Below are 27124 nucleotides of genomic sequence, written 5' to 3' on the forward strand. Positions count from 1 at the left end.
TCATAGGGTTTTTATTTGCGAGAAAGTAAAATAATACATAGTGGACCTCATGACATACTTGCTTCTTATGTCATCGTTCAGATACTTGTGTTCCCAGTGTGTCCCCAATGTGAACACTTTGGAGACACTCAGGGAAATTTTTAAGATCAGAGCAGAAAAAGCTCTTAGTTTGTCTTCAAAGCTTAAATTTAATGAAATCCCTGTAAGAAAAGGGAGGTATGTTTCATCTGATAATACTAAACTGTTTCAAAACATTGAGAGAATAGTTTCAAATTTCTATTGCAGCAGTTCCAAACACATCATGCTAACACAGGTGTTGTTTTCTTATCAAAGATTTTATTCGTTTTATTTGTGGCTCAGGTGGTAAAATGCATTTCTTTAATGTGTGTACTGTGTCTCTCTGCAGGACAGATGAACTGATCCAGAAAACCATACGGGAAAAGTTCAGTGAGTGCACCGTGCTGACCATCGCTCATCGTCTGAACACCATCATAGACAGCGACAGGATACTGGTGAGTCCTCTTACAGATTCTAGAAAGCGTTCTCTGTGGGGTATGTGACACTGGTGGGAAACCGTTGACATCCCTACTTCCATGTAAGGTCATATTTATTCCAGACAGGTGTATTAGACTGCTTAAGGTTAAATGAGGTGAACCTAATAATAAACTGACAGCTGAGTGTCAGATTTAACCCCTCAGACTGTACCTAACTATATAATGGTTTTTATTTTCTGCTCTGTCTACGTTCACACCTTTAAATGGTGTTTAGGAAAATGGCAGCAGTTGTCACCACCTACAAGCAGAGAAGGTAATAGCTGCTGCAAGATTAGCTCCTTTTCCACCAACGTTTCCAGGAACTTTAGGAACATTTTATTCCTGGTAATCTGTGTGGTTTGCGTTTTCACCACACCTCAAAGTTTTGGAAGATTTATTCAAATTAGCGTGATGACGTAGATGATTCGGCGTGTGTCCTGTATTTGGCTCCGCCAGCTTATTGGCTGGTAACATGGCAACATTAGTGCTGGTAGAGTTTGGGCTGCATGTCTCAGCCAGCAGCTCAGTTTAAAAATATTTTAAGTCAAGTGTCAATCTAAGTTAGTCTACATACAGACAGCTGTCATTTGTATTGGTAACAATTCGCTATCAGCCGAACTAGCGTGCTGTCCTTGTGTAAGACATAACGTTAGTGTCGGTGGATGAGAGACTGTGGACGGAGCATAATGAATATCGCTATCTAGATGTTTACATGTTCATGCTTGCTGAACATGTATTAGCTTCTTACTTGCTAAGGTTTAATGTCACTTACAGTAATGAGTGTAGCTGCCGTCAACTCGAGTCATTTTTCAGTTATCTTCACTTTGTTTCAAATGCGGCCGCTCGGCTGTTCACCGGTTACCGTGTCGTGGAGGCGTGTGTGTATGTGGAGGAGTTCAGCGCCGGCACAAAAGAACCGATACCGTCAGCGCTTATCAATACTACGGTCTTTGATCATTTAGCCTCGGGCTAATTTAGTACCAGGTTTCGGTACTCATCCTTAATCAAAGCACAAACAAAGTGGAGCTTGTCGAAATGAAATAAAGTTTGCAGCGGCTGCCGTGCCAGGAAGTGCGGAGCGCTGCAAGTGTGTGTTCCACCAATCAGCGTTCTTTGGCACACAGCCCCGCCCCTCAAGAATTCCGGGTAGTCTGAAAAGTCCTACGCCCCTACAAGGTACTTTTTACAGGGTAAGTTTGTGGTTGAGGGAAAGTTTGGGTAATTTCAGTGGAAACGCACTGAGGTTTTTCAAAATCCCGGGTAATTGATAAAAGAAAAGGGGCTATTGATACCACTCATCATATCTGTGCATTAAATATGGAACTAGAGCTGCGAGTAGGTTAGTTTAGCATAAAGATTGGAAGCAGGGGGAAAGAGCCAGCCTCGCTCACACCTATCGTACCTCTGCAGCTCACTTATGAACATGTAATTTTGTCTCTGTTTTATCAGTACACTAATAGATTAGAAGTGAGAGGCTGATGCTTTTGGGGAGAGTGATGCGCTGGAGCTGTTTCTTTGTTATTAACTCCTGAGTGCAGTGAGCAGTGGCCTTGTGCTCACTGACTGCATTCTCACTCGACAGAAAGACAATTCAGTATATCCACAATATATTTCTAGTAGAAATTGTATGTCAAGGTATCAACAACTTTGTTTGTACAATTTAAAACTAAACATCAAAAATGAAAAAACATTCAATGACTTTTTTAATGGCATACTACACTGACAGATGTGGACAAACCCTGAACTGAAAAGTCAGCATTTTGTTCTTGTACAAGGAATTTATTTGGAAGTTGCTTGTAGTTTTGAGCTGTAGCTCAATGAAATAAACTGATGCTTCTCATGAACACAAGTAGAATGAAAGGATTGTGTTCTATATCAAATAAATCACAGACCACATGAGAGTTTGTGTTAGATTCCAATTGGGGCTCAATAAACATCGAACACCTCATCTAACGGTTTAAGAGAAAATCCTCAAGGAGGAGTCTTCAAGTGTCTCTAGCTCATTAGGTCAGGGAGATAGAGGACTAGTTTTAAGTTTAGAGAATCAGAGTTCAATTCTCAGGTGAACAATCAGTCTGTTTTGAAAGCTGATGTCAGAAGGAGAAAGTTAAAAGTTTTATGGAACACAGACTAAGTGTGTCTGGACTGATAGCTCAGGCTGTGAGAGAACTGGCTGGAATCCAGAATGTGTTGGTTTGGTCTGGTGAATTTTAAAAGCTGCCATTCAGAGGAGAGAGTGAAAGGCTTTGTGAAACACAGAGGAAGTGTGAGGTGGAATAGCTCAGGCTGTAAAAGAGCTACTTGAAGAGCATGAGGTTGATGGTTTGATCCTTATCCAGAGCAGGTGATTTTTCAAGTCCAACACCCAAATGAAAAGGTTAAATGCGCCCTGAGAAAAGGTTTCTCTATAGCAGCAGCTTAGCTCAGTGGTTAAGACTGCTGGCCTTGGTGTGGGAGACTGGGGTTCAAATCTGGTCAGGTTGATGGTTTGACTCTTATCCTGTGCAGGTGAAATTTAAAGTCCAACGCCCAAATAAAAAGGTTAAATGCGCCTGGAGAAAAGGTATATATATAAGCTGCAGCTTAGCTCAGTGGTTAAGGCTACTGTCCTTGGTGTGCGAGACTGGGGTTCAAATCTGGTCGGTTTGATTCTTATCCAGGGCAGGTGAAATTTAAAGTCCAATGCCCAAATAAAAAGGTTAAATGCGCCCGGAGAAAAGTTGATATGTGTAGCAGCAGCATAGCTCAGTGGGTAAGACTACTGACCTTGGTGCAGGAGACTGAGGTTCAAATCTGGTCAGGTTGATGGTTTGATTCTTATCCAGGGCAGGTGAAATTTAAAGTCCAACGCCCAGATGAAAAGGTCAAATGCGCCCGGAGAAAAGTTGATATGTGTAGCAGCAGGATAGCTCAGTGGGTAAGACTACTGACCTTGGTGCAGGAGACTGGGGTTCAAATCTGGTCAGGTTGATGGTTTGATTCTTATCCAGGGCAGGTGAAATTTAAAGTCCAACGCCCAAATAAAAAGGTTAAATGCGCCCGGAGAAAAAATGACATGTGTAGCAGCAGGATAGCTCAGTTGGTTAGACTACTGGCCTTGGTGCGGGAGACTGGGGTTCACATCCAATGCTACCATATGCACGTCATCGCACGGCAAGGGGGAGCCAGGACGCCAGGAAAAAGTGGGGATGTCATCATCATCCCCACATTGATTAACATTATTTGGGTAATAGGAAAGGTAGGGTAGACAGGAAAGGGGCTAGGACTGGGTGATAGAAAAGGTATGGTATGCAGGAAGGTGGCTAGGACTGGGGAACAGGGAGGGTAGGTAGTGGAAGGGAAGGTAGCTAGGTAGGCAGGATGGTGGTTCATTGAACCTCTATTTTGTAGAAAGAAAATATAGAAGTAGCTATAATCTTGATAGCAATCAAGATTCTGAGAAAATGAAAATCTTAATTAAGTAATTGATTTAAATCAAGTTTAATCAGGTAAAAGAATCTTGAATCAAGATAATTAAGTTTAAACTTAACTAATTAAAATTAAGTTTAAACTTAATTAAGTTTAATTAAGTTTAATTTAAACTTAATTAAGTTTAATTAAGTTTAATTAATTAAACTTAATTAAACTTAATTAAGNACTTAAGTAATTAAACTTAATTAATTAAGGTTAAGTTTAATTAAGTTTAAACTTAATTAAACTTAAACTTAATTAATTAAGTTTAATTACTTAAGTAATTAATCTTGATCAAGATTCTCAAGTAAGTTTAATCAAGATCCTGACTTTTACCTGATTACTTGCAAATTACTCAATGGACTTAATCAAGAAAAAAGTCTTAAAAAAAAGTTAAAAATTTAAATTAAGTTTCAATCAATCAAGGTTCAAAATGAGATACAACCACCTTCCTACCTTCTTTTCCTAACTAGCTAGCTACCTTCCCTTCCTTTTCTACTACCTACCCACCCTATTCCCCAGTCCTAGCCACCTTTCGGCATACCCTACCTTTCCTATCACCCAGTTCTAGCCCCCTTTCCTGTCTACCCTACCTTTCCTGTTACCCAAATAATGTTAATTAATGTGGGGATGATGATGACATCCCCACTTTTTCCTGGCGTCCTGGCTCCCCCTTGCCGTGCGATGACGTGCATATGGTAGCATTGGATGTGAACCCCAGTCTCCCGCACTAAGGCCAGTAGTCTTACCCACTGAGCTATCCTACTGCTACACATATCATCTTTTCTCCGGGCGCATTTGACCTTTTCATTTGGGCGTTGGACTTTAAATTTCACCTGCCCTGGATAAGAATCAAACCATCAACCTGACCAGATTTGAACCCCAGTCTCCCGCACCAAGGCCAGTAGTCTTACCCACTGAGCTATCCTACTGCTACACATATCAACTTTTCTCCGGGCGCATTTGACCTTTTCATTTGGGCGTTGGACTTTAAATTTCACCTGCCCTGGATAAGAATCAAACCATCAACCTGACCAGATTTGAACCCCAGTCTCCGGCACCAAGGCCAGTAGTCCTACCCACTGAGCTATCCTGCTGCTACACATGTCACATTTTCTCCGGGCGCATTTGACCTTTTCATTTGGGCGTTGGACTTTAAATTTCACCTGCCCTGGATAAGAATCAAACCATCAACCTTAAGCTCTTCAAGCAGCTCTTTTACAGCCTGAGCTATTCTACTGCACACTTCTGCTGTGTTTCACAAAGCCTTTCACTCTCTCCTCTGAACAGCAGATTTTACATTTCACTTGGCCTCGATAAGGACTGAACCATCACATTCTGGATTTCCATTCAGTCCTCTAACAGCCTGAGCTATCAGTCTAGAAACACTTTGTTTGTGTTCCATAAAACTTAACTTTATTCTTCAGACATCAGCTTTCAAAACAGACTGACTGTTCACCTGAGAATTAAACTCTAATCCTCTGAACTTCATAAAGGTCTGCTATCTCACTGAGCTAATGAGCTGGAGACACTTGAAGACTCCTCCTTGAGGATTTTCTCTTGCACCTTTAGACGAGGCGTTCAGTGATCACTGAGCCCCAGTTGGAATCTAACACAAATTATTTAATATGCTGCTGTAAAACAATGGTCTTGCTAGATACTAGGGCCCGACCGATATGGATTTTTTGGGGCCGATGCCGATATTATGGAATAAAAAAATCCGATAACCGATATATCAGCTGATTAAATTTTTACGTTTTTCAATTTAAAAATCCCCAAAATACCTGCTTTTGATGGCTTAAATATAGTTCAAACACTCGTTAAAAAGATATAAATTGAAGGAAGAACATTTTACTATTTTCAAATACTTTTATCAGAAATTGTGTGGAACAAGCAGCATATGAACAACTTGAACACAAAATAAATCAAAAATATGTGCAAAAAGGCAGTAAACCTCTGGGAAATAAAATAATCATGCAAAGTCTATATGAATTAAGACATTCACCTGTATGTTCACAGTACCAGAGTTCTTATTACTGCCAATTTAACAGAGGTTATAGTGCAAAAAGTAACACAAGGACATAATTTCTACGTAAAACACCATATTCCCTGCATTTTATTAGTGATGAAAATATAAGTGTTAACATCGGCATCAATCGGCCAACCTTTGGCTGATTGCCGATTATTCTCTAATGGCTATAATTGGCCGATTAAATCCGCCGGCCAATAAATCGGCCGGGCCCTACTAGATACTTCTGCTTGTCAACAAGTCCCTTAACAAGGACTGAGTCAGTAAACCGTGACCAGTGTCATACACAATATCCTTTCATTCTACTTGTGTTCATGAGAAGCATCAATTTATTTCATTGAGCTATAGCTCAGAACTACAAGCGACTTCCAAATAAATTCTTCGTACAAGAACAAAATGCTGACTTTTCAGTTCAGGGTTTGAACTTGAACGTGGAACTTCATAGATTACAAAGATCTGTGACATAAAACTCACATGTGAACAATAAAAGACACATCAAACGTGTTAATTTACCAGTGTTTTCAGCAGCAGTATCAAAGTGGCAGAGTGGTATAAGAACAGCTGCTGAACATGTCTTAGTAATAAATGGTCCAGTTGTTTTTGGCTCAAGGTGGAAAGGCGGAGTACACAGAGCGAGCCTGATTGCCATGTTGGTTTACACATACAAGGAAATTGTCTTAAAATGATGAGAGTGCAAAAGTCAATAATAGATAGTAAGACACATGATGTAGTATAACATTTTAAATTACAGTAAATGTGTAAAAATCTGTTTGGTTTCAGAGTGGAGTCATATTATAGTAGTAGTATGTTGCAAAAATGCCATTAAAAAGTCATAGCATAGTTTGTCATAAATACTTTCATGAGAAAATTAAGTGTCGAAAAAATTCATGGTGTAGCACGTTGGCAAAATATGAACAACTCATGGAATACTAAGTTGAAAAATTGGGTGACGTGGTATAAATATAAAATCGCTCAATAACTACAGATGTGGTGGATGAGTGGTTAAGGCGCAGGACTTTCAGGGCGTAGACCAGGGTTTGATCCTGTGAATGACCATGTCAAAAAAGTCGCAGTATTATATACCAAAAAACAGCACGTCTTTTTTGTATTATCTGTTGAAAAACCTCAGATAACTCGTCGTAAAGTGTGCTGAGAAAACTGACCCCAAAACTTTCCCCTCTCACCTGGTTTCCCTTTAACTTGATGTTGCTCTGTCCTCAGAGTTTGCTGCCTTTTACAAAACAGTAGCATGGTGCAAGTGTTAACATTTCCTAATCCCACTTGTGTGTTGTCACACTGACATCAGCACATGGCAAACAGACCTTGTTGCAAGCAACTTCATGTAGGAACTATTTTCTATCTACCAAACTACACCCAACAACTGTATCACCGCACAAAAGGAAGCGCGCATCTACTCATAGACGTGAGGCTCAGGCTTGAGACAGCCCAAGATGCTAATATTAATGGCGTCCTCCTCGGCTGAGCTGTAACATTAATTTCCTAGTAGCAGATGTACGCTGATCTCTGCACGGTGATCCAGTCAGCAGGTGTAGAGAGAAAATAGATCCTACGTGAAACTGTTTACAACAAGGTCTGTGGATTATCTTGGGTAACTGGGTTATGATTTATGGAAAGAGGAAAAATATGTATTTTAGATTCTTGGGGTGAACTGTCCCTATAAAGCTACTCTTTAAAATAAAAATGCCCCTAAAGGCACAAAGCCACGGTGAAAGTTTCAAAATTGCAGCAGCTCTTACTTAACTTGCCTGCAGAGAAACTGCTTACATCAAGTGCCTTCAGCCAATCACAGTCTAACCTGAAACAACATGACATTTTTTTAATCCTTTAAAAAGGTACACACAGGTAAGAAAAATACCTTTTTAGCAGTCATCACAAATGTGTTTTTTATTTTCAGGTTCTAGATGCAGGGAAAATCGATGCCTATGCCGAGCCTTACACCCTGCTTCAAGATCCAGGTGGCATCTTTTATAAAATGGTGCAGCAGACTGGAAAACAGGAGGCAGCAGCTCTACTCGAGGCAGCTAAACAGGCCAGTTTTACCCTCAAAACAGACACTTTCTTCTGACACATTTTTAAATATGAAAAGCTTTTATCTTAAGCCCAACTTGCTTTGCTATGTCTTTACAGGCGTATAACAGCAGAAGCCATCCCAACATATCAAACGGACATGCAGAAACAGCAGACGGTAACTTGGTTATCTTTGAGACAGCTCTGTGAGCTCAGGGAGGCTCTGACTCGCCGCTTTGCCAGAAGACTTCGGAAAGTGCCTGGGCTCGTACTGCACCCCTCCAGCCTGTGGTGAACGCAGGCCTGATAGAAAGGCCTCATCCACTCTAGCTGCTGAGGAGACGACTGAAGATGGTGCTGCCTCAGTGTGGCCTTGACTGGATGAGCCAAATCCAAGCACATCATGCTGTTGTTTCCTCCAAGCTCAGAAAGCTTGGAAATCACTGTTGTAAAAACTGTTAAAATGGATCACTATTTATTTTCTATGCTTCATATTTATCGTATGTTAAATTGCTGCTCAATATGCTGATGCCTTGGAAAATTGCTCGCATAATCCTTATAAAACTGTAAGTGCCTTATTTCAGGTTTGCAGCACTTTGTACACATCTTAATGTAACTCTATCCAAAGTTGCCTTGTGTTTGTAAAGACAGAGAGCATTATTGCACAGGATTAATCATTTCCAAATCTAACAAATTACACAGCAGCGTACATTTCTACAATCTCAGTAAAATTTCTGTTTCGTCCATTCATGTCTTGGAATTTACTGATCTATAAATGTCTTGTTCCTGCCTTTGGATCTTTTTATTAACTGTTAATATTCACTCTGCTGATTTTAGAGTTTACAGACAGGGAGGTCAGGTGGCAATCTGAACACAGCTGCTACAATGTGTGTTGAATTAGTTTCTGTTCAAATTATTTGATACTTTGTTTTATTGTTTTTTTACCATTTTAAATGTGTCCTGACTGACATGTTCACACATTATGTCAAATGCTGCATAAACACCTACAAATCTCATTTTGTCGAAATAGACTGTGTATGTGTATTTACACAGAGTGTTTAAAGAAAAAGGTTTTACCTTATTAAGTGATATTTTCCCTGATGGGCTCAGCAACTGTGACATTCAGAAGAGAACTCAGACATTTAAAAATGGAATAATGTTTATCAGAAAGATGTACAAAAGGATCACAGTTTGTATTACAATTCAATGATTAGCACCATCATTGGTGTACCTGAAGTTTCACAGTAGGACTTTGGCTTTCCAGGACAGTATCACACACTCACTGATACATTTGATTTGTTTTCCTTCACAAGCAACTTCAAAGGCACAATAGAAAATCCACTTGTCCTGCATAGGTTCAGAACTGAAAATGAAAATCTTTTACCAGAAAAAGGCTTTCTTTACAACAAGGTAGATATTGCATCTTTCAGAATAAAAGAGAGGTCATGCAGTCATCCATATGGTTGTGATGGAAAGCCTCAGGTGTTCTCTGAGACTACTTACAGTCTGGAGTCTGTTATACAGCAGTCTTTGGAAATCTTCACTGGCCTCAGGCTGTCAAGACTTCTGTGCATTTGAAAGTGTAAAAAAATCATCCCTTCATTAAAAACAAGTCCAATTGAAAACATGCACATATTTGAAATATGGTCATTTTTCACCTCACCTGTCTGGCTGACTCCAGCAGGGCTGCTGCCTCGGCCTGGCCCATCTGTTGCACCATCTTGTAGAGAGCACCCTCTTTGTTTTGCAGCAGGCTGAAAGGACGGTCGAACTCCTGGATGGTTCCACTGTCCAGCACCTTAAAGAAGGACAAAAGCCAACAATCAACATATAAGATGAGAGGATCATTTGGAAATTAACACAGTATGTCCTAAAAAGTGTGGAGAAAAAAAAACATTAAAAGAAAAAATCACAGTATAGTATGTCCTATAATTAAAAGAAAAAGCCATAGTATAGTATGTCCTAAAATAAAATTTAAAAAATCATAGTATATTATGTCCTAAAATTAAAAGAAGTCATAGTAAACTATGTCCTAAAATTAAAAAAAAGTCATAGTAAAGTATGTTCTAAAATTAAAAAAAAGTCATAGTAAAGTATGTCCTAAAATTAAAAAAAAAAGTCATAGTAAAGTATGTCCTAAAATTTAAAAAAAAAAAAGTCATAGTAATGTATGTTCTAAAATTAAAAAAAGTCATAGTAAAGTATGTTTTAAAATTAAAAAAAAAAGTCATAGTAAAGTATGTCCTAAAATTTAAAAAAAAAAAGTCATAGTAAAGTATGTTCTAAAATTAAAAAAAAGTCATAGTAAAGTATGTTTTAAAATTTAAAAAAAAAAGTCAAAGTAAAGTATGTTCTAAAATTAAAAAAAGTCATAGTAAAGTATGTTCTAAAAATTAAAAAAAAAAGTCATAGTATAGTATGTCCTAAAATTAAAAAAAAAAGTCATAGTAAAGTATGTCATGATAAAGTTATAGTATAGTCTGTCATAAATGCCATTAAAAAGTCAAAGTGTAGTATGTCATAAAAAAAGTCATAGTATAAATATGTAAAAAAAAAAAAAAAAAGGATAGTATTATAGCATGACAAAAAAGTCAGAAAAAAATCATAATATATATCATATGAAAAAGTAAAAAAGTCATAGTATGGTGTGTCAAAAAAAAATGTCGTAACTAAAGTCATAGTGTAGTAAGTACTAAAGGCTGGGTCACAGAAGGCATACACTGACAATGGTCCCCACCACTGTAATGGCAGCATCGAGGACTCACCAGTATCCTGTCACTGTCTATGATGGTGTTCAGACGATGAGCGATGGTCAGCACGGTGCACTCACTGAACTTTTCCCGTATGGTTTTCTGGATCAGTTCATCTGTCCTGCAGAGACACCAATCAAATGAACAAAGTATGAAGTACGCTCTAAAAGCTTGAACACCCACTGAATCTCTGAACTGAGATACATGTGTATCTTGTATGTAGTAGTTTTCTGTCAGCAGTACCTGGGGTCGACATTGGCCGTGGCCTCATCGATGACGAGGATGCGGTTCTTCCTCAGGATGGCTCTGGCCAGACACACCAGCTGCCTCTGGCCCACGCTGAAGTTGGAGCCCGACTCGGCCAGAACTGTCTCTAACTTCCCAGGCAGCTCCTCCACCACAGACTTCAGCTGCACCTGTGGGGAACACAGAGTGAGTGTTTGCCTGATGCACACAACAACACAAGCCATAAAATCAACTCTGATTGAATACTAACTTCCTCCAGAGCCTTCCACAGGTCTTCATCAGTGTGCTGCTTGAATGGGTCCAAGTTCTTCCTCACTGTGTCAGTAAACAGCACGGGGTCCTGGGGAACAGAAGGAGGACAGGTCAGACAGGAACATGGTTAGATTCATGGTTTCATTCAGTTCAGGCAGGATTTCCTTTTATTCTAACGCAGGAAAACATCACATTCACATGGTACCATTAGCAGAGGTCAGCTGATGTGTACCTGAGGGATGATGGACATCCTCTGGCGCAGGTCGTGGAGGCCGATCTCAGACGTCACCACACCGTCGATGTAGATCTTCCCCTGAGGCTCTGCCAGGCGGAAGAGAGCTGAGACCAGAGAGCTTTTCCCAGCACCTGTTCTTCCCACAATACCAACCTGACACACAGGATAGACTCTGACTGATCATCATATTTCATGTGTGATGAATAAGCAGATTGTGGTTGTAGGCGAACCAAGATGTCTCACCTTCTCGTTGGGTTGGAAGGTAGCGCTGATGTCTTTGAGCACTGGCCGTCCATCGCCGCTGTAGGAGAAGTTCACCTTGTCGAACGTCACCAGGCCTTTGCTGGGCCAGTCGGGAGGAGGGCGCTTCTGGGTTTTCCAGGGTGCTTCACTCTCCAGCTCCGTATATTCCACCACCCTCTCCACTGATGTCATCTGAAGAGACAAGAGGCTCTTTAAAGACTGAGCCTGATCGCCAATCAGCAGGTCACAACAGCTGATGAAGACACTAAAGACGATACAGAATTGCTAAAGAAGTCACCGTCTCTTACCATGTTCTCCACCTCAGCACTTTGCCTCACCGTCCACTGAAAGTTTCCCACCAGTGTCACAGCATAAGTCAGCACCAGGCCCACCTCTCCAGCTTTGAGCCCTAACAAACACAAACACACAGAATACAGAAGGCTGTCTGACGGCAGGGTAAAGTGATGAAAATATTCTCAATGTAGCATCCACCCGTCTGTCAATCCGACCACCATCTACTGTATGTACTACACTGACTATAGATAAGTCTAAACAGTCACTGATTACAGTAGTAAGACGACACTAATGTGTCTCTCGTCCCTCTGTGTGCACAGTTCCTCACCATCTCTGAGCAGAATGCAGCCAAATGTGGTGAAGGTGATAAATATGGAGCAAATGCTGTCGAGGTGAAGTGCAAACCAGCGGGAGGTCATCAGGTACAAAAACCACGCCTCTGGAACGAGAGAGACAGAACATTTATTTTAGCAAAGATCTTTGACAACAGAAACACTGCAGTGATGCAACACTAAAATGTTTAACATGAAAATAGCAATATGAAGCAGAGGGGAACCTGAGTGCAGGTTCTGATGTGCATCAAAGGCTTTCTTTAACCTCTCCTCTGCGCTGAGGGCTCGGATCGTGCCAAGGCCCTGAAGAGACGATGACAGGTGGGAGAAGACTGGACTCCGAGCTGCAGCAACAAAGACAGGGTGAAATTATCTGCTTTTCATTATTTTGAATAGCAAAAGAACGGACAACCCGAAATCAAAATGCCTCTGGCTACAAGTATCACCAGCACAGAGGCATACATATACCCTTTGTGCACCTGATATCATTCTGGCAAGAATCCAAGAACATACTTGTAGATTCGAGGCGTTTGACGTCTCGTGATGTATGGAGGTAGAATCGTCTCAAGTACAAGAAGACAAAAAGCAGAGGAATGACAGGGATGAGGATGAGAGGGATGACTGAGGCCGCCACTGCAACCACACCTATATTCTGTAAAAATAACTGGAAAACAACAAGCACCGCACTGTGAGGAATACTGAGAAAGTTAAAAACTTAAACATCTCAGAGGTTCGTCAACTGCAAAAGGTTTCAAAGTAGAGAACAAACACAGTGTCCAAAGTGGTTTTTATAAAACCATCATCATCTCTCACTTGATAGAAGTCCACAAAGGTGATGGGTAACATGGAGTCCATCTGGCTGATGTCTTTTGAAAACCTGTTGAGTATTCTTCCTACAAAGCAGAAAAGAACTGAGTCAGAAAAAGAGTCACACTTGACTCCGCCTTTATTTTTAGTTTGTATGCTCCCTGGCATATTGCAACAAACGACATGGAGCATTTACACTCCCATGCATGCTTGTAGGTTAGGCACCAACTACAGAGGCCCGTGATGTAACTGAGTCAACAATGACTTAATGACAAAACAACCTAACCAGACCTGTTTGATTTTGAATTTTTAAAAGTCTTCTTGAGTTTAAACTGATGTAATTTCAGAGGAGGGCTAACCTATGGGGTTGACGTCAAAGAAGCGAACAGGCGTGCGGATGACAGCGCTGAACATGCTGTTGTGCAGAGCCTGAGATGACCTCACCAGCCCATGAAAGATCACTAAACTCCTGGTATAGCCAAAGACCACAGCAGCTGCTGTCAAACCTAAAAGCACAAACAGCAGACTACTTAACGTTCTTTAATGTTATATAGCATGAAGGAATTTATCATCATCACAGTCAACAATAACACGTGTGGTGAGAAAGGAATGAAGGCTTACCTGAATAAATACCAAGGTAAAATTTGAGCTCAAACTCTTGACCTGAGCGCGTAGCATTTGTCCTAGTTTCAATGCTGACAGCACTGACGGTGCTATTAAAATAATCCGCTCTCGCCCTGTCAGTTGACAAGATAAACACATCAAATTAGGCAGACAGTAAAAGGTTAAGGCAGATGCTATTAGTCCCTAGGTGTCTGTAGTTAACAATGCTATTTGCACGCAGGGTGGAATAGCCACATCTTACTCCCTCATGGACTGAGTCGCTCTTTATACTATCTCACCTGACTGAGGATAAGTATAACTCTGAACTGACTCTCAACAAAATGTGTGATAATACTAATGGTGCTACACAAACCCATAGAAGCTAATCACAACACCAACACAAGGCTAACCAAAACCCAAGAAATAACCCCCAAACCACTGCTGGGTCGAGAAGCAGAGGAGACATTGCTAACCCCACACTTGATAAGCCAGATACCACTGTGGTTGGGTGCTCTAAAGCCAAACATGTAAGAATGGCAAAGACTGAAAATCTAACTACAGCTGATCCATCTGTCAGGAAGCTAACAAAGCTGTTGCAAGTCAAACTCTCCACACATCCAAGCAATACCAGGATTATTATCCATGCTGGGTCTTTTGATGTTCTGTAAAGGAAAACTGGCTCTGAGATTCTGAAAAGAGACTTTTGCCTGCTACTGGAGAAACTTGGTGTATTAATTTCAGACCCCATTCCAACTTTAGGGGGAGGAATCAAATCTTTTAGCAGACTCCTTGGCCTGAATACATGGCTGGCATCTGCATGCCTCACCCATGGGATAAAATTTACTGACACCTTCAATATCTTTTAGAGCTGTACAGAACATCTCAAGCCTGATGGGACACAAACATCGCTAGCTGCAGACCTGCTGGGTGCTAACCAACATCAAGCTCTTAGGCTGCTATACCCAAACAAGAATGCGGATGTTTCTCTCCCTCTTCTCCTGATCCTCTGCTCCACATCACCAAAGGTCTCTGTCCCAATCAAGGACTCACCGCCCCTGCACCACACTCACCGAGGAGCAAAGGTTTCTTCTTCATACCTGCCCGTCATGAATCTCAGTCAATGAGCTTGTGGATCATTTCAGCTTTAAAATCATGAATGCTATGGATGCAATTGCACCCGCTAAGGTTAAGGCTGTCTCTGGTAAGAGAAGATCTCCACGAAGAATAGCCACGCAGGTCAGAACAGGAACAAGAGAATGTCCTAAAGCTGAATGCAGATGGCGAAGAACAAATCTCCAGGTTCATTATGACATCTGTAAAGAGAGAAGTTGGGGTGCCCTGAGGCTCAGTAGGTGGAGCAGACGTTGTCCTTGCTGTAGCGGCTGCAGGTTCGATTCAAGCCCAAAGCTCTTTTGGTGCTTGTCATCCCCTTTCTCTCCCCCTTTCACACTTGGTCTGTCTATCTAATAAAGGCATAAAAAAACTTATAACCTTATAACCTCTTTTACATCAAGGTTGAGGACTTCTGTCTGCCACTGCTTTTTATCAAGTCAAATATTTTTTCATTTCTTACACTGCACTATAACTTATATTCTGATATTTTATACATGTCTTAGCTTGTTTTTATTTTCTGTTCTATAGCTCAAGGGTCAGAAACCTTAAGCACATGTTCCACCATTGGCACACTGTAGCACTCTAGTCTTGAAAATGTGGTTTGCCAAATGTTAAACACCATTTTGAGACAGAGAAAACGTTACGATGCCTTGTACAGGTGCAGAAAGCAGGCAAACACCAGTCTTTGCCACTGCTAAAAATCATGCTACCGAAGCAAGCTATCACAATGCTGACTGCAACTGCAAAATGTTGAAGTTTTCACACGTGGTGAACATATTAAAGTTTTCCTATGAAGCTCAGAGGTTTCGTTTAATTGCTTACCAAACAAAGTGACAATAAAATCATGAATAACAGACACTCATGTCAGACAGAAGCCTTGGTATCACACTTGATGAGAGTGTGAATGTAAATGACATACCTCTGCTGCTTGAAAATAATGCCTCAAATAACAAAAGCTGAAGTCACTGCTAAGTTTTTCTAAAGCATTTTGAGGAGAAAGGGGTTGCCAGGAAAAAAGGCACTTTATATCAAAAAGGTTGCTGACCCCTGCTTTAAATTGTATCTAAATGTCCTTATTATTGTTTCTTTTGCACTTTGTCATGATGCTTTTGATGTTTTGTGTAAAGCACCCTGACTTGCCAAGTACCAACTAAGTACTAACCAATCACAGCACGCATGCATAATAAAGCATCATACGGGTGCAAATAGCCCAATAGCTGCAGTGTGACTACTCTCACCTGGGTGCAAATAGACACACTGAAAGAATAAATATTAATTGGATCAATGATATTCATATAAAAGTAAGCAGATACAGTGCATTTACTTTAATTCCCATAACACAATAAATATAACACTCACCAGTACACCAGCCACCAGTCCTGCACAATATACGCAACCTGTAAATGGAAACAGAGTTCAATAAGCTTCTTGGTTGAAATTATTGTCGCTGTAAAATCATAATTATGGTGGAAAATTACTGGAATGTATCTGTAAATTTGCTAAATATCAAATCATCTGTTGGATAACTCAAAGAGACGCTGCAGCCTTTGACATGAGAAAAGATTCAGACTGTCCAGTTATAACAATTACAACACGAGTACATGTAATGGAATGAACTGTGGTACATGTTCAAAAGAGAATTCCATGAAAAACATACTTTAAATATACTATTTCACTGTATAAGTCCATGGCTTACCTCAGCTATGACACTGATCAGCACTATTACCATTAACACCAGAGGGTTACAGCCTGCAGTGAAGTACTTCAAATAAATCTGGCTGCGAACATTCCCCTCAGCTCGAGTCTCCTCTGACATGGTATAAACTGTTTCAACCTGCAAAACAAGTCGTTACTTATCCATATCTTGACACTTCAGACTAGAACTGAACATACAAACCTTTCTTAACTCAAGTTGTGATGTATGAATGGACCAGTTTGGAAGTATACAGTCAGAGTTGTGGAGGCAATTTGTTATCAGGCAAAGTCAGAAAATGTATTTATAACAATTGTCTAAACAAATAATAAAATTAAATGCAAAATGTATTTTAACATGTATTTAAAAACAAATCTGTATGTTAAACACTGGTGAATTAATCCTGACTCCACTTACAGGAAGATCAGACTTTATTTTGAAACTGTGCCTACCGGGAGCTGGTCAACACAGCTGCTCTCTGGTGGCAGGAGGCTGCTGTGTGAACTTTGTGATTGAATTGTCCTCTGGCTGAGTAACGACTGTCTGTCCGAGTCACCTGATCGAGACAATCGCTCCTGCTCCTCACTGATTTTCTGCAGGGACACAATGTCGAGGCCGGAGCTCTGCAGCTCATTGTAGGTACCCTGGGCCATGATGCGACCCTGGGAGACACAAATGGGAAAAACACTGCTATCAAGGGCATGAATCCCTGATTAATATGTTGAAATGAAGAAAAAACGAATACAAACGGTGAGCAGACCGGATTTAACATTAAAGCTGTAGTTGGTAACTTAAGTCATAGTTGCTGAAACTGTTACTGCATCCACACAGTATTACATGAGACAATAAACCCTATTCCTCCTCTTTGTGCCTCTAATGGCATCTGCAAACACCAACCTCTTTGAGGACCAGAATCTGGTCGGCTGCCCTCAGATGCTGCAGCTGGTGGGTGACCAGAATACGAGTCTTGTTCTTCAGCAGGCCGCAGATACACCTGATACATGAACATGGAGACAGTCAAAACTTACAGTGTAAATAAAGTGCATTGCATATGCTCAAACCAGACAGTATACATATTAAAAACAGCTCATTTTTGAGTGTGCTGTTGATGCAAACTATTCTACCACACAAGCTACTTGCAGCTGGAAAAAAATGAAATAAAACACACTTCTGAAAAAGATCTTGTAAAAGAAAAAAAGGACTAAATCTTAAGACAGACATTTTTCTTTCGGTTTCTCAAGTTTAATTGACAGTGATGTTCCAAAGTTGCAGTTTGATTTTAGTCTCGAGTTTCACATAATAGTAAAGCACGGTTATTTTTTTATATTCATTTACTAAAAGAATAGATAGTATACAATGCATACTGTACTGGGACACATCAAATATTTGGACAGAAGGAGTCACTCACTGTTCAAAGAGATGTTTCCCAACCTCAGCATCCACAGCGCTTAAAGGATCATCCAGGAGGTAGACGTCTGCATCCTGATACACCGCCCTGAAGACACACACATACACTTAGGTGGAATGCATCAATGCAAAGTGCAAAATGCAACCTAACACGTGGCTACTTCCTGCTGTGGGTCTTTTAAAACGAGACATAGACGACCACACAGTGAGGCCAAATATGCAAATTCATTTCTAGGTAGCGTGCCTTCTGCGTAACATAGAGATGATAGCTGTCACTGTTTCTGACCTCGCCAGGTTGACACGAGCCTTCTGTCCTCCACTGAGTGTGGCTCCTCTGTCCCCGATCAGTGTCAGGTCTCCGTCTGGGAGCAGCTCCAGGTCCTGCAATACAGGGTTAGTACATATACAACATTTGAGCATGCAAAACATAAGACAATATTGCCAATATAATTCTTTTTGAGTGTGTGTGTACAAAGTCTGATAATTATCCTCCAGTGATGCCTCAGTTCGGTCTAAAGACGACAAGTCTGAAAGTGAATAAAATCTGGAGGTGTGGAGTTAGAAGGAGTGAGCTTTCTGGGGCTGCACAATGTATTGCTTTAGAATCAACACTACAATGTGTGCATGCGCAATATTTGCATCCCAGGACGTGCAAAGCAAAGCACAAACAAAGCCTCCAGTATGGCCACCAGAGGGTGTGCCTGGCTCTGTGTTATGTCTCACCCTCTTCAGAGCACAGGCTTTGACGACTCTCTCATACTTCTGCGGGATCAGCTCTCTCCCAAACAGGATGTTACTGCGAACAGTGCCCGGGAACACCCAGGGCTGCTGGGCGGCATATGTCAGCTGACCTTTGACCGTCAAGGTCCCTGTGTCGTGTGGCAGCTCTCCCAGGATGGCGCTCAGCAGAGATGACTGGTGGGAACATAGATTTTATGGACATGTGAGCTGGCCAGAGGTGACACACAATAAATGAAATCAAAACTCAACTGTTTATCAAAGCAGGTTGTAGGCCGTCATAAGCTAAACTAGTTTACACTGGAATTTCTCAATTATGGGATCAATAAAGGTGTATCTTATCTTATCTTATGTACTGACCTTTCCAGCCCCCACTGGGCCAATTATAGTCAGTAGTTTGTGCGACTTCACTGTGATAGAGATGTTTTGCAGCGATGGAGTATCCAAACTCTGGAACCAAGAAACCAAAATAACTGTTGGTTTAAGACTTGTACTGACTGTAATATACAGTCTATAAACACACTCGTGACCTGTACAACGATGTTATACCACTGTGAAATATCCCTTTAAGGTCAGATTATTCACCTTATCCCAGTAGCAGGTCAATTTCTCCATCTCAATGTCAAAGTTTTTCTTCCTTTCCTCCAGAGGCAGCCTGGAGTTTTTTCTCTCGATCTCCTCCAGCAAGAGAAATTCCTGGAAGGGGGTTAATAGACACATAAGCCTTTACAGTGTGAACCCTATAATCGAAACCCAGACAGTTTGGCAGTTGCAGTGCTATCGGCTCTTGAAATGGGTAACATACAAGCCTTCTGACACGTTGTGAAAAAAGTGTTGTGAAAATAAAAGTAGGTTATGTAATGTGTAACTGAACATTCACATGGCCCAGGTCTATACCAACAGGAGGACAATGAAGATTTACGGTCTCAATAAAAAAAAAAAGTTACCCCCGGGCAAGATATTATCTTTGGTGTGACTGTATTCGTCATTTAAAAAATGAGACATGACATGTCCCTGCTGTCATGTGATGTTTGATTTGGGCCTGTAAAGAAAGTTGTATCCCTCCTATACACTAAAATATGAGCTGTGATTGATGATCCAGGCATGCAGCACTGTCCAAAGGAAAGGAATATGCCGTTTATGTGTTTCAACGTGTTACCAGATCCTATTTTCAGAAACAGGGATAAGACCTTATCCCGTTTACGAGAACCCCAAATATGCTACATATGGCCTCACCCACTCTTATGTCATAGACTCCCTATCATGTTATGTCCAAAACAAAACAGCTGCTATATTTCATAACAGAAAACAGAATTACCTCAATCCTGCCAATGCTGACCACAGTCTCCGACAACTTCTCGACGGCCAGTGGGAAGAAGAGAGTGACCGTGAGCTTGATGGTACCGTAGAGGGAAACTGTGACGAAGACAGTGCTGGCAGTAATGGTGTTGCCCAGGAGGACATAGACAGTGAAGGTAATGAAGACGATGATCTTGCTGCTGGCAAAGAAGGAGGCCATGTTGAGTCCTCGCAGGTAAGAGCTCTTCAATATCTGCCCGATTTCTGTCCTGGGAATAGAAGAAGAGTGAGGTTAGTGGCTTAAAGTTCCAGGAGGTTTTCATTCTGCAACAATCAGTTATCCTTTATGCATGCTTTCAGCCTTTTCAACACATATATAGGTATGTTTTGACCTCTTGTCCACAATCAGAGATTTTTTAAAAACTCCTGCAGTTTAATACAGTGTGCGGTGCAGCTGCGTTTATGCATATGAATACAGAAGTTCTGCATTTGAGAAAATGTAATGCCAAAGGAAAGGGCTGTCTGACAGCAAGGTAAAGCAGTGAAAATATTTTCAATATAGCGTCCACTTGGACTGATACTGATTTTTTTAGGTAGGCCAGTAATACGTTTTACCGCTAGCCCTGATCCGCCTGTCTCAGTCTTCAAACTGGCAGCATGCCGACCGCTATGCAATTTAGGTAATACATTGACTATGGATAAGTACCTGAGTACCAACTTCAAAAATCCAAACCAAACCTTTTAGTGCATTAAAGTGATGCTCCACCCCACATCTATTATTTATTATCCAATGCCCACCCCGAGTAACTCCAAGAGTGACTACAGAAACCAAAACCTCCTCCTCAAGGCTCTTCTCCACTGTCAAACCGTAAATAAATGTTTACTATCACTAAGTGTTTGTCAAAAGACTCATTTTGAGCAGAGTATCCCTTTAAGAGGTGTCCTATAAAGACATTGGTGGTGTATTAACTAGTGGAGATGATGCATTAACTGCAGGGCAGACATTATAAATGACCATAAAAAAAAGACAGAGAAATTCTAGGAAACCTCAGCTGCTCTCTGAGGAATGCTCCACATGCTTTAAAAAAACACGTCAATCTATCCTGTCGTGTGGGGTCAAAGTACCCCACTTTCAGTAATGATGGACTTCTAGTGACTGATGTTAGATGAGAGCAAGTTGGACACTCTGTCCTTTTCAGCTGACCACCTTTTTCAGAGTACAGTTCGCTTCAAGTCCCGATGCAGTTCACTTAACCTGTGCATTGTGAACACAAAGTGCTCCAGGTTCACTTTGCTCTTTGCCATTGTATTTAGCCCTCTAGATCACATGCTACTGCAAAAGACGAAATCACATTGGCCTGTAACGCTTACAAGGATGCAGGATGAGGAGTAGTTTGGTCCACAGACGAAACTGCACGTCTCCAGATGTGGAGTGTAGAATTTATTGGTCCACTTTTTGGTCCACTTTAAGAGGACCGGGTTTGGTTTGTTTAAAAAGGACTATATGTGAAAACACCCTAAGTTTAAAAGTCCTTGTCTGAGCTCAACTAATTTATGGGATTTTGTGGGTAATGCATATATATATAATAATAATTACCATGCCAACAGACAAAGCTTCGAAGCCTTTAGGTCAGCCCTACCAGAGTGAAATTTAAACGTATTTCTAAGGTCACTGTGATTAAACTGATTAAATATGAAAGTATGTGAATGTCATCATGAATAATAGTAACTGTAAGAAGGTGTATGATTCATCCATGGTAATGGTTTACATATTTGCAGAGGCCTCAGACAGGTTAAGGATACTGTAAGATGAGGACCTGATAGGTGATCAGACTGCAGTTAAAAACAGACCAGGGGTGACACAACATTGTCTCAATTCCTCAAAGGCAGAATGATTACACTAGCTACTGTATGACCTGTGTGATACACTATGTAAGCAGTACTGGACCACGCACATTTGGCACCCAAGGCAAGCTTCCTTTCACCTATGGGAAGATGCATCACTGCATATATGTCTTTGTCCATGCACCACAAGAGTAGACTACATTTTCTACATCAATCACCAATTACTAATTCTTGTATCAGCTCCACTATCCATTCTGTTCAGACATTTTTGGGAGCATATTATGAGTATAGACGGTGTTAAGCAAGTAAAATAAGGCATTTTTAACTGATTCATAGATTGATTTTACAAAGTCAGTGATAAAAAGTAAATGCTGATACATGTAGGCATGTAGGATAAATCATAACTAGTTGTGTCTCACAGTGCTCGGATACATATACGTATGTACATATATTGTGTGATTTTTCTCTTGTTGTGAGTATTTTGTATGTATAATTGTTGCTACTGTACTGTTGTCTTGTTTTGTTGTTTGCACATGGGACACAAATGTAACACCTGCAGTAGGCTATTTATGTCTGAGTGACTTAGTTTGCCCCAGGCGGTAGGGGTGATTATTTCCCCCGGACTGCTTATAAAATGCACTTTATTCGATCAAAGCACTTTATTCCATCGACGCACTTTAAATAACACTTTATGGCATTACTGCTAACTCTGCACTTTACTTCCATGTATGATTGTTTGTCTGTTTGTGAACTATTCTTACTGTTTGTTTTAATTACTGTTTTTGTTTTTTAATTGTCTGTGACCTGCCAAGGGACAACGGATGTAAATTAGCAGTTCTGCCAACTCCGGCATATTTACAGATGTTTTTATACTGATGTTCATCAATATGCATTGTCCCTTCCAAATAAATGCTTAAATAAATAAATAAATACCCTAAAATGGCCCATTTGATCCCTGCAAAAACACTCTGGCTACTTTTTGAAAGATACATTTTTATCCTTACCTTCTGACTTGAGTAACCAGAGCTGAGAAGGGTTTCTCCCAGGCATACATCTTGATGATCCTGATGCCAGATACCACTTCATTCATGATACGGATTCTGTTGTCAGTAAGAACTACTGTTTTACTCCTGTTAAAAAAAAAAAATTAAAAATGATCCTATTATGAATTTTATTTGGAAAAACTACAACATTTACAAAAGTGTCCAGGTAAGAAAAATAGAGGAATTTCCTTAATACATTGTAAATAGGCATCATAAAACTAATCTATCATGCCCTACCTGAAGATGCCAAAGAGTTTTCCAAACCAGGTCTGTACAGGCATCATGAGGGCAATGACTGCCACACCTGCCAGACATGAGGGTCCGATTTCGCACCAAAGGAGAACGATGATCACCATCGCTTGAAGAGGTCCCACCCACAGGTAGTGCAGATTGAGTGTAATCTATTGAGACGATCATGAATCATGAGCAACGTTCCAACAACTCTGCATTTCATTTTTCACAATTTTCAAAAAAACATGTGATTCTTGCAGTGCAGGTCATGACATGGTTCAAACATGTAACCAAAAACATTGTCATAAGCCTGTGACAGACTTGAGAGGAGCGGGTTAATGTATAAAACCTACCAAATAATAAAACATGTCTGTCAAACTCAGATTTAAGCCTCCTGGCTTTGTGATCTAGCAGTCAAAAATCTCTACAAGTTGTTCTTAGCCTTTACAGTTTTTAGATTGTTTGTGTTAGTGTTTCAGCACAATTTGTGTCACATACCTCATCAAAACGGTTGACATCATTAGAAAGGAGGTTCACAATTTGTCCAGTGGTTGTTTGCCCCATGGATTTACTGCTGAGACCAAGAGCCTGACGAGAGACATTTCACCTGTCTGGTGAGTATTACTGAGAACACTCATAGGAATGACGACAGAAACATCTGCATCTAGGCTGCAGATCTGCTGAATGATCACTAACCTTCCGGTATATCATGTGGCATGTGGCCACTCTCATCCTCATGCCTGTTCTTAGGACGTGATAGTAATAGATGTGTTGGAGGAGCGTCAGTGCAAATGTGGAGAGGGACATCGCAGCAGCGTAACCATACACCATGCTAAGACTCCTCTGGTCATCTGGGTCATAATTCTCAAAGTACAGGATTATTTGCCCCAGAAGAAGTGGCTGGACCACTTTAATTGCCTCCTGTGTGACAGAGTGACAAAGATACATTAGTGGCACCGGATATGGGTTTAAAAAATGGATCAGTTTTAGCAATCGTGCCAAATACAAACAACTACAGCTCAATAAGAATCCTGATAATATTCTGACCAAAAGCAGAAAACAATACACCAGTTCTTTTAACACTGGCTTCCAGTTCGTCAAATATATACTTCAGCTGGTTGCACACCATTATCTTCAGATTAATACCTTTGGGTATACCAACCTACTTCTCATCATCTCCCATAATGAATTAATCTGGTGAAATGTAAAGGAGGCTTTAAAAGGCCAGAACATACCAGTAAAAATGTAAACAAGCCAGCCATTGCGTAGGACTTCCCATAGCACCTAATAATAACTCTGCTGAGATTAGGCCTCCGAGCTTCCTTTGTAGCCTTTCTAACTTCATGGTCCCAAAATCTGCAACAAATAAAATGCATGTTTATTCTGCACTGAAACATAGCGGCTGTCAAACCAGAACTATATATATACAGTAACAGGGTGCAGTAGCTATATATATATATATATATATATATATATATATTAAAAAATAAAAAATAAAAAAAAAATATATATATATATATTACAAAATAATATATATATTATTACAAAATAAACTTTTTTTTTTATATATATATTCTTTTATCATTATTATTATTATTATAATTATTATTATTATTTATTAATCCCCCTGAGGGGAAATTCAATTTTTTCACTCTCTTTTTTTTGTCATTAACACACAGGTCCGAAAGACACACACATGCACAAACAGGACCTATACATGCACAAAGTGGAGAGACGTCAGAGTGAGGGAGGTGCCCAGGAGGTTAACTGGCACCTCTCCAGCCAGTTCACTCTTCATATTTGGTCCGGACAGGGGACTCAAACAGGCGACCCCCTGGTTCCCAACCCAAGTCCCTATGGACTGAGCTACTGCGCCCTGTTACTGTTATTTAGAAAATGACTTAGGATTGAAATTCCCCTTTATAGCTTTTATTATATTCAAAAGCTTTTATTTTATTTAAAAGTGAGTAGGGCTGGGTAGTTTCGATACCACAAGTTTCCATATGGTATCAAAACTTCGCTCGCCGAAATATACCTGCATTTGAGCCTGTTTATATCCAGATAAAAAAAATAAATATATATACATATATATATATATATATATATATATATATATATGTATATATATATTTAATGTCATGTGTGATTGTCCCAATACTGCAGTAGCTACAACCCATACAGTCTGTGGTGCGGTGAAGATGAGCGCAGTGTATTGGACAGAGATTTTTGTACATTACTCAATATTTTAATAATTTGAACACTTTAAAAATGTATTAGTGTAAAACTCATTTCATGTATTAAATAATGTACTTTATTACACGGCTCTATAAAATGCTGTATTCTGATTGGTCAGCCGCGGCATTCAGAGGTCTGATATTACTGTGTAATGACCGTTGCTATGTAGCCCAGCATTGCTAGGGACGCTGCCCTGACAAGGAGATTCAGCCGTTGCCGGCAGTTTTTTTTTTCTCTCCTCCCGATTTAATTTATAAATCAATAAAAATCGTATAATTAATCAATACTCTGTCTCAAATTATTTATTTAACTGATAATTAGTCGTGTAATAAGCAGGATAATGTATAATGAGCCGGTGAATACTGGGAAAATAACTCCCGACAGGGGAATAGAACCTAAAATAGTTCTATTCCCCTGTCGGGAGTTATTTTCCCAGTATTCACCGGCTCATTATACATTATCCCTTACCTATTGGTATCAGTATCACTTTAAGGTAAGTGGTATTGGTAATGGTGTCATAATTTTTCAATCAAGCCCTACAAATGGTTATATGGTACTTTAAATGATGCATGGCAGAAGAGGACAACAGACAACTCCATTTACACAGCTACCGCAGACGTGCTGATGATCATCAACCAGCTAATACAGATCATCAAAACAACATCTTTAACACCAAATAGTAGAAAGAAAAATACAACCCTGACTCTAAAGATGTTGAGATGCTGTGCAAATATTAATTAAAAACAAAATGCAATGATCTGCAAATCCTTTTTGACATACAGTGGGGGATATAAATCTTTAAGATGTTAAAAAGTTTTCATTAAACATATTTCTGATACAATTAAATCTCATGAATTTAGACCAGACCTTGGCATTAACTCAATGAAACTACACTGTTAAAGAAATCGTAACATTTCAATCCATAAAAATGATGTGCAATGAAGTGGAATGACAAGAAAGAACTACTGAGCACTCCAACTGAAACGTATTTAAGACTAGGAGAGACCTTTGTTTGCAATGCAGCTTAAAGGCACTTCCTGTATGCAGAAACTAGTCTCTCACGGTGTTCATAAGGGATTTTGGCCCATTCTTCCACAGAGAGTCTTTAAGTTTAAGATTTTCTAGTACCTGCTTGTGAATGTGAAATTTCACTTTCAAAACTTTAAATTATTGTCATCTGCTCCCCAACACCTACTGAGTGTTGTTAGAAGAAAATATGATGTACCACTGTAGTTAACATGCTCCTGTCATCAGTTTAAACATGAGGTATCTTGTCTTTGTACTGTATTCAATTGAATATTGATTTTAAAAAAAGGATTTACAATCACTGCATTCTGTTTTTATTTATGTTTTACACAGTGTCCTAACTTTTTTGGAATCGGGGTTGAAGTTAACTTAAGTCATGAGAAGAAATATGTCATGTTCCTGCAACAGCCAGATAAGTGACCAACTGATTTACACAATAACAATAGAAAATGCATCTACAGTGGTGTGAAAAAGTGTTTGCCCCCTTCCTGATTTCTTACTTTTTTGCATGTTTTCCACACTTAAATGTTTCAGATCATCAAACAAATTTAAACATTAGTCAAAGATAACATAAGTAAACACAAAATGCAGTTTTTAAATGAAGGGTTTTATTAATGAGGAAGAAAAAAATCCAAAGCTACATGGCCCTGTGTGAAAAAGTGTTTGCCCCCTAAACCTAATAACTGGTTGGG

General features: G+C 40.0%; 2 protein-coding genes across 4 annotated transcripts in view; one reads left to right on the forward strand and one right to left on the reverse strand.

Annotated features, from left to right (window-relative positions):
* Positions 1-9670, forward strand: part of LOC126402030 (ATP-binding cassette sub-family C member 4-like) — a 41231-nt gene extending 31561 nt beyond the window's left edge. Inside the window, exons 29-31 of the mRNA XM_050063674.1 lie at positions 407-512; positions 7928-8062; positions 8161-9670. Coding sequence (XP_049919631.1) covers positions 407-512; positions 7928-8062; positions 8161-8250 — 331 coding nt within the window. The 3' untranslated portion in view covers positions 8251-9670. The remainder of the gene's footprint in view (positions 1-406; positions 513-7927; positions 8063-8160) is intronic.
* LOC126402031 (ATP-binding cassette sub-family C member 4-like) overlaps positions 9186-27124 on the reverse strand; it is a 24580-nt gene continuing 6641 nt past the window's right edge. For 2 of the 3 annotated variants that reach the window (XM_050063676.1, XM_050063675.1), the window contains exons 3-31: positions 24407-24527; positions 23868-24092; positions 23670-23759; positions 23178-23341; positions 22902-23027; positions 20072-20321; positions 19339-19449; positions 19114-19203; positions 18739-18930; positions 18302-18396; positions 18017-18103; positions 17506-17602; positions 17061-17270; positions 16612-16749; positions 16275-16312; positions 13821-13936; positions 13559-13705; positions 13206-13285; positions 12906-13056; positions 12617-12736; positions 12389-12499; positions 12075-12175; positions 11767-11958; positions 11521-11676; positions 11287-11376; positions 11034-11206; positions 10806-10911; positions 9704-9838; positions 9186-9606 (exon numbers count right to left, since the gene is read on the reverse strand). In XM_050063676.1, coding sequence (XP_049919633.1) covers positions 9598-9606; positions 9704-9838; positions 10806-10911; positions 11034-11206; positions 11287-11376; positions 11521-11676; positions 11767-11958; positions 12075-12175; positions 12389-12499; positions 12617-12736; positions 12906-13056; positions 13206-13285; positions 13559-13705; positions 13821-13936; positions 16275-16312; positions 16612-16749; positions 17061-17270; positions 17506-17602; positions 18017-18103; positions 18302-18396; positions 18739-18930; positions 19114-19203; positions 19339-19449; positions 20072-20321; positions 22902-23027; positions 23178-23341; positions 23670-23759; positions 23868-24092; positions 24407-24527 — 3721 coding nt within the window. In that variant the 3' untranslated portion in view covers positions 9186-9597. The remainder of the gene's footprint in view (positions 9607-9703; positions 9839-10805; positions 10912-11033; positions 11207-11286; positions 11377-11520; positions 11677-11766; positions 11959-12074; positions 12176-12388; positions 12500-12616; positions 12737-12905; positions 13057-13205; positions 13286-13558; positions 13706-13820; positions 13937-16274; positions 16313-16611; positions 16750-17060; positions 17271-17505; positions 17603-18016; positions 18104-18301; positions 18397-18738; positions 18931-19113; positions 19204-19338; positions 19450-20071; positions 20322-22901; positions 23028-23177; positions 23342-23669; positions 23760-23867; positions 24093-24406; positions 24528-27124) is intronic. The other variant, XM_050063677.1, reaches the window with a different exon arrangement.

This window comes from Epinephelus moara, chromosome 15 (genome assembly GCF_006386435.1).
Source record: "Epinephelus moara isolate mb chromosome 15, YSFRI_EMoa_1.0, whole genome shotgun sequence".
In the NCBI taxonomy this organism is placed as follows: Eukaryota; Metazoa; Chordata; class Actinopteri; order Perciformes; family Serranidae; genus Epinephelus; species Epinephelus moara.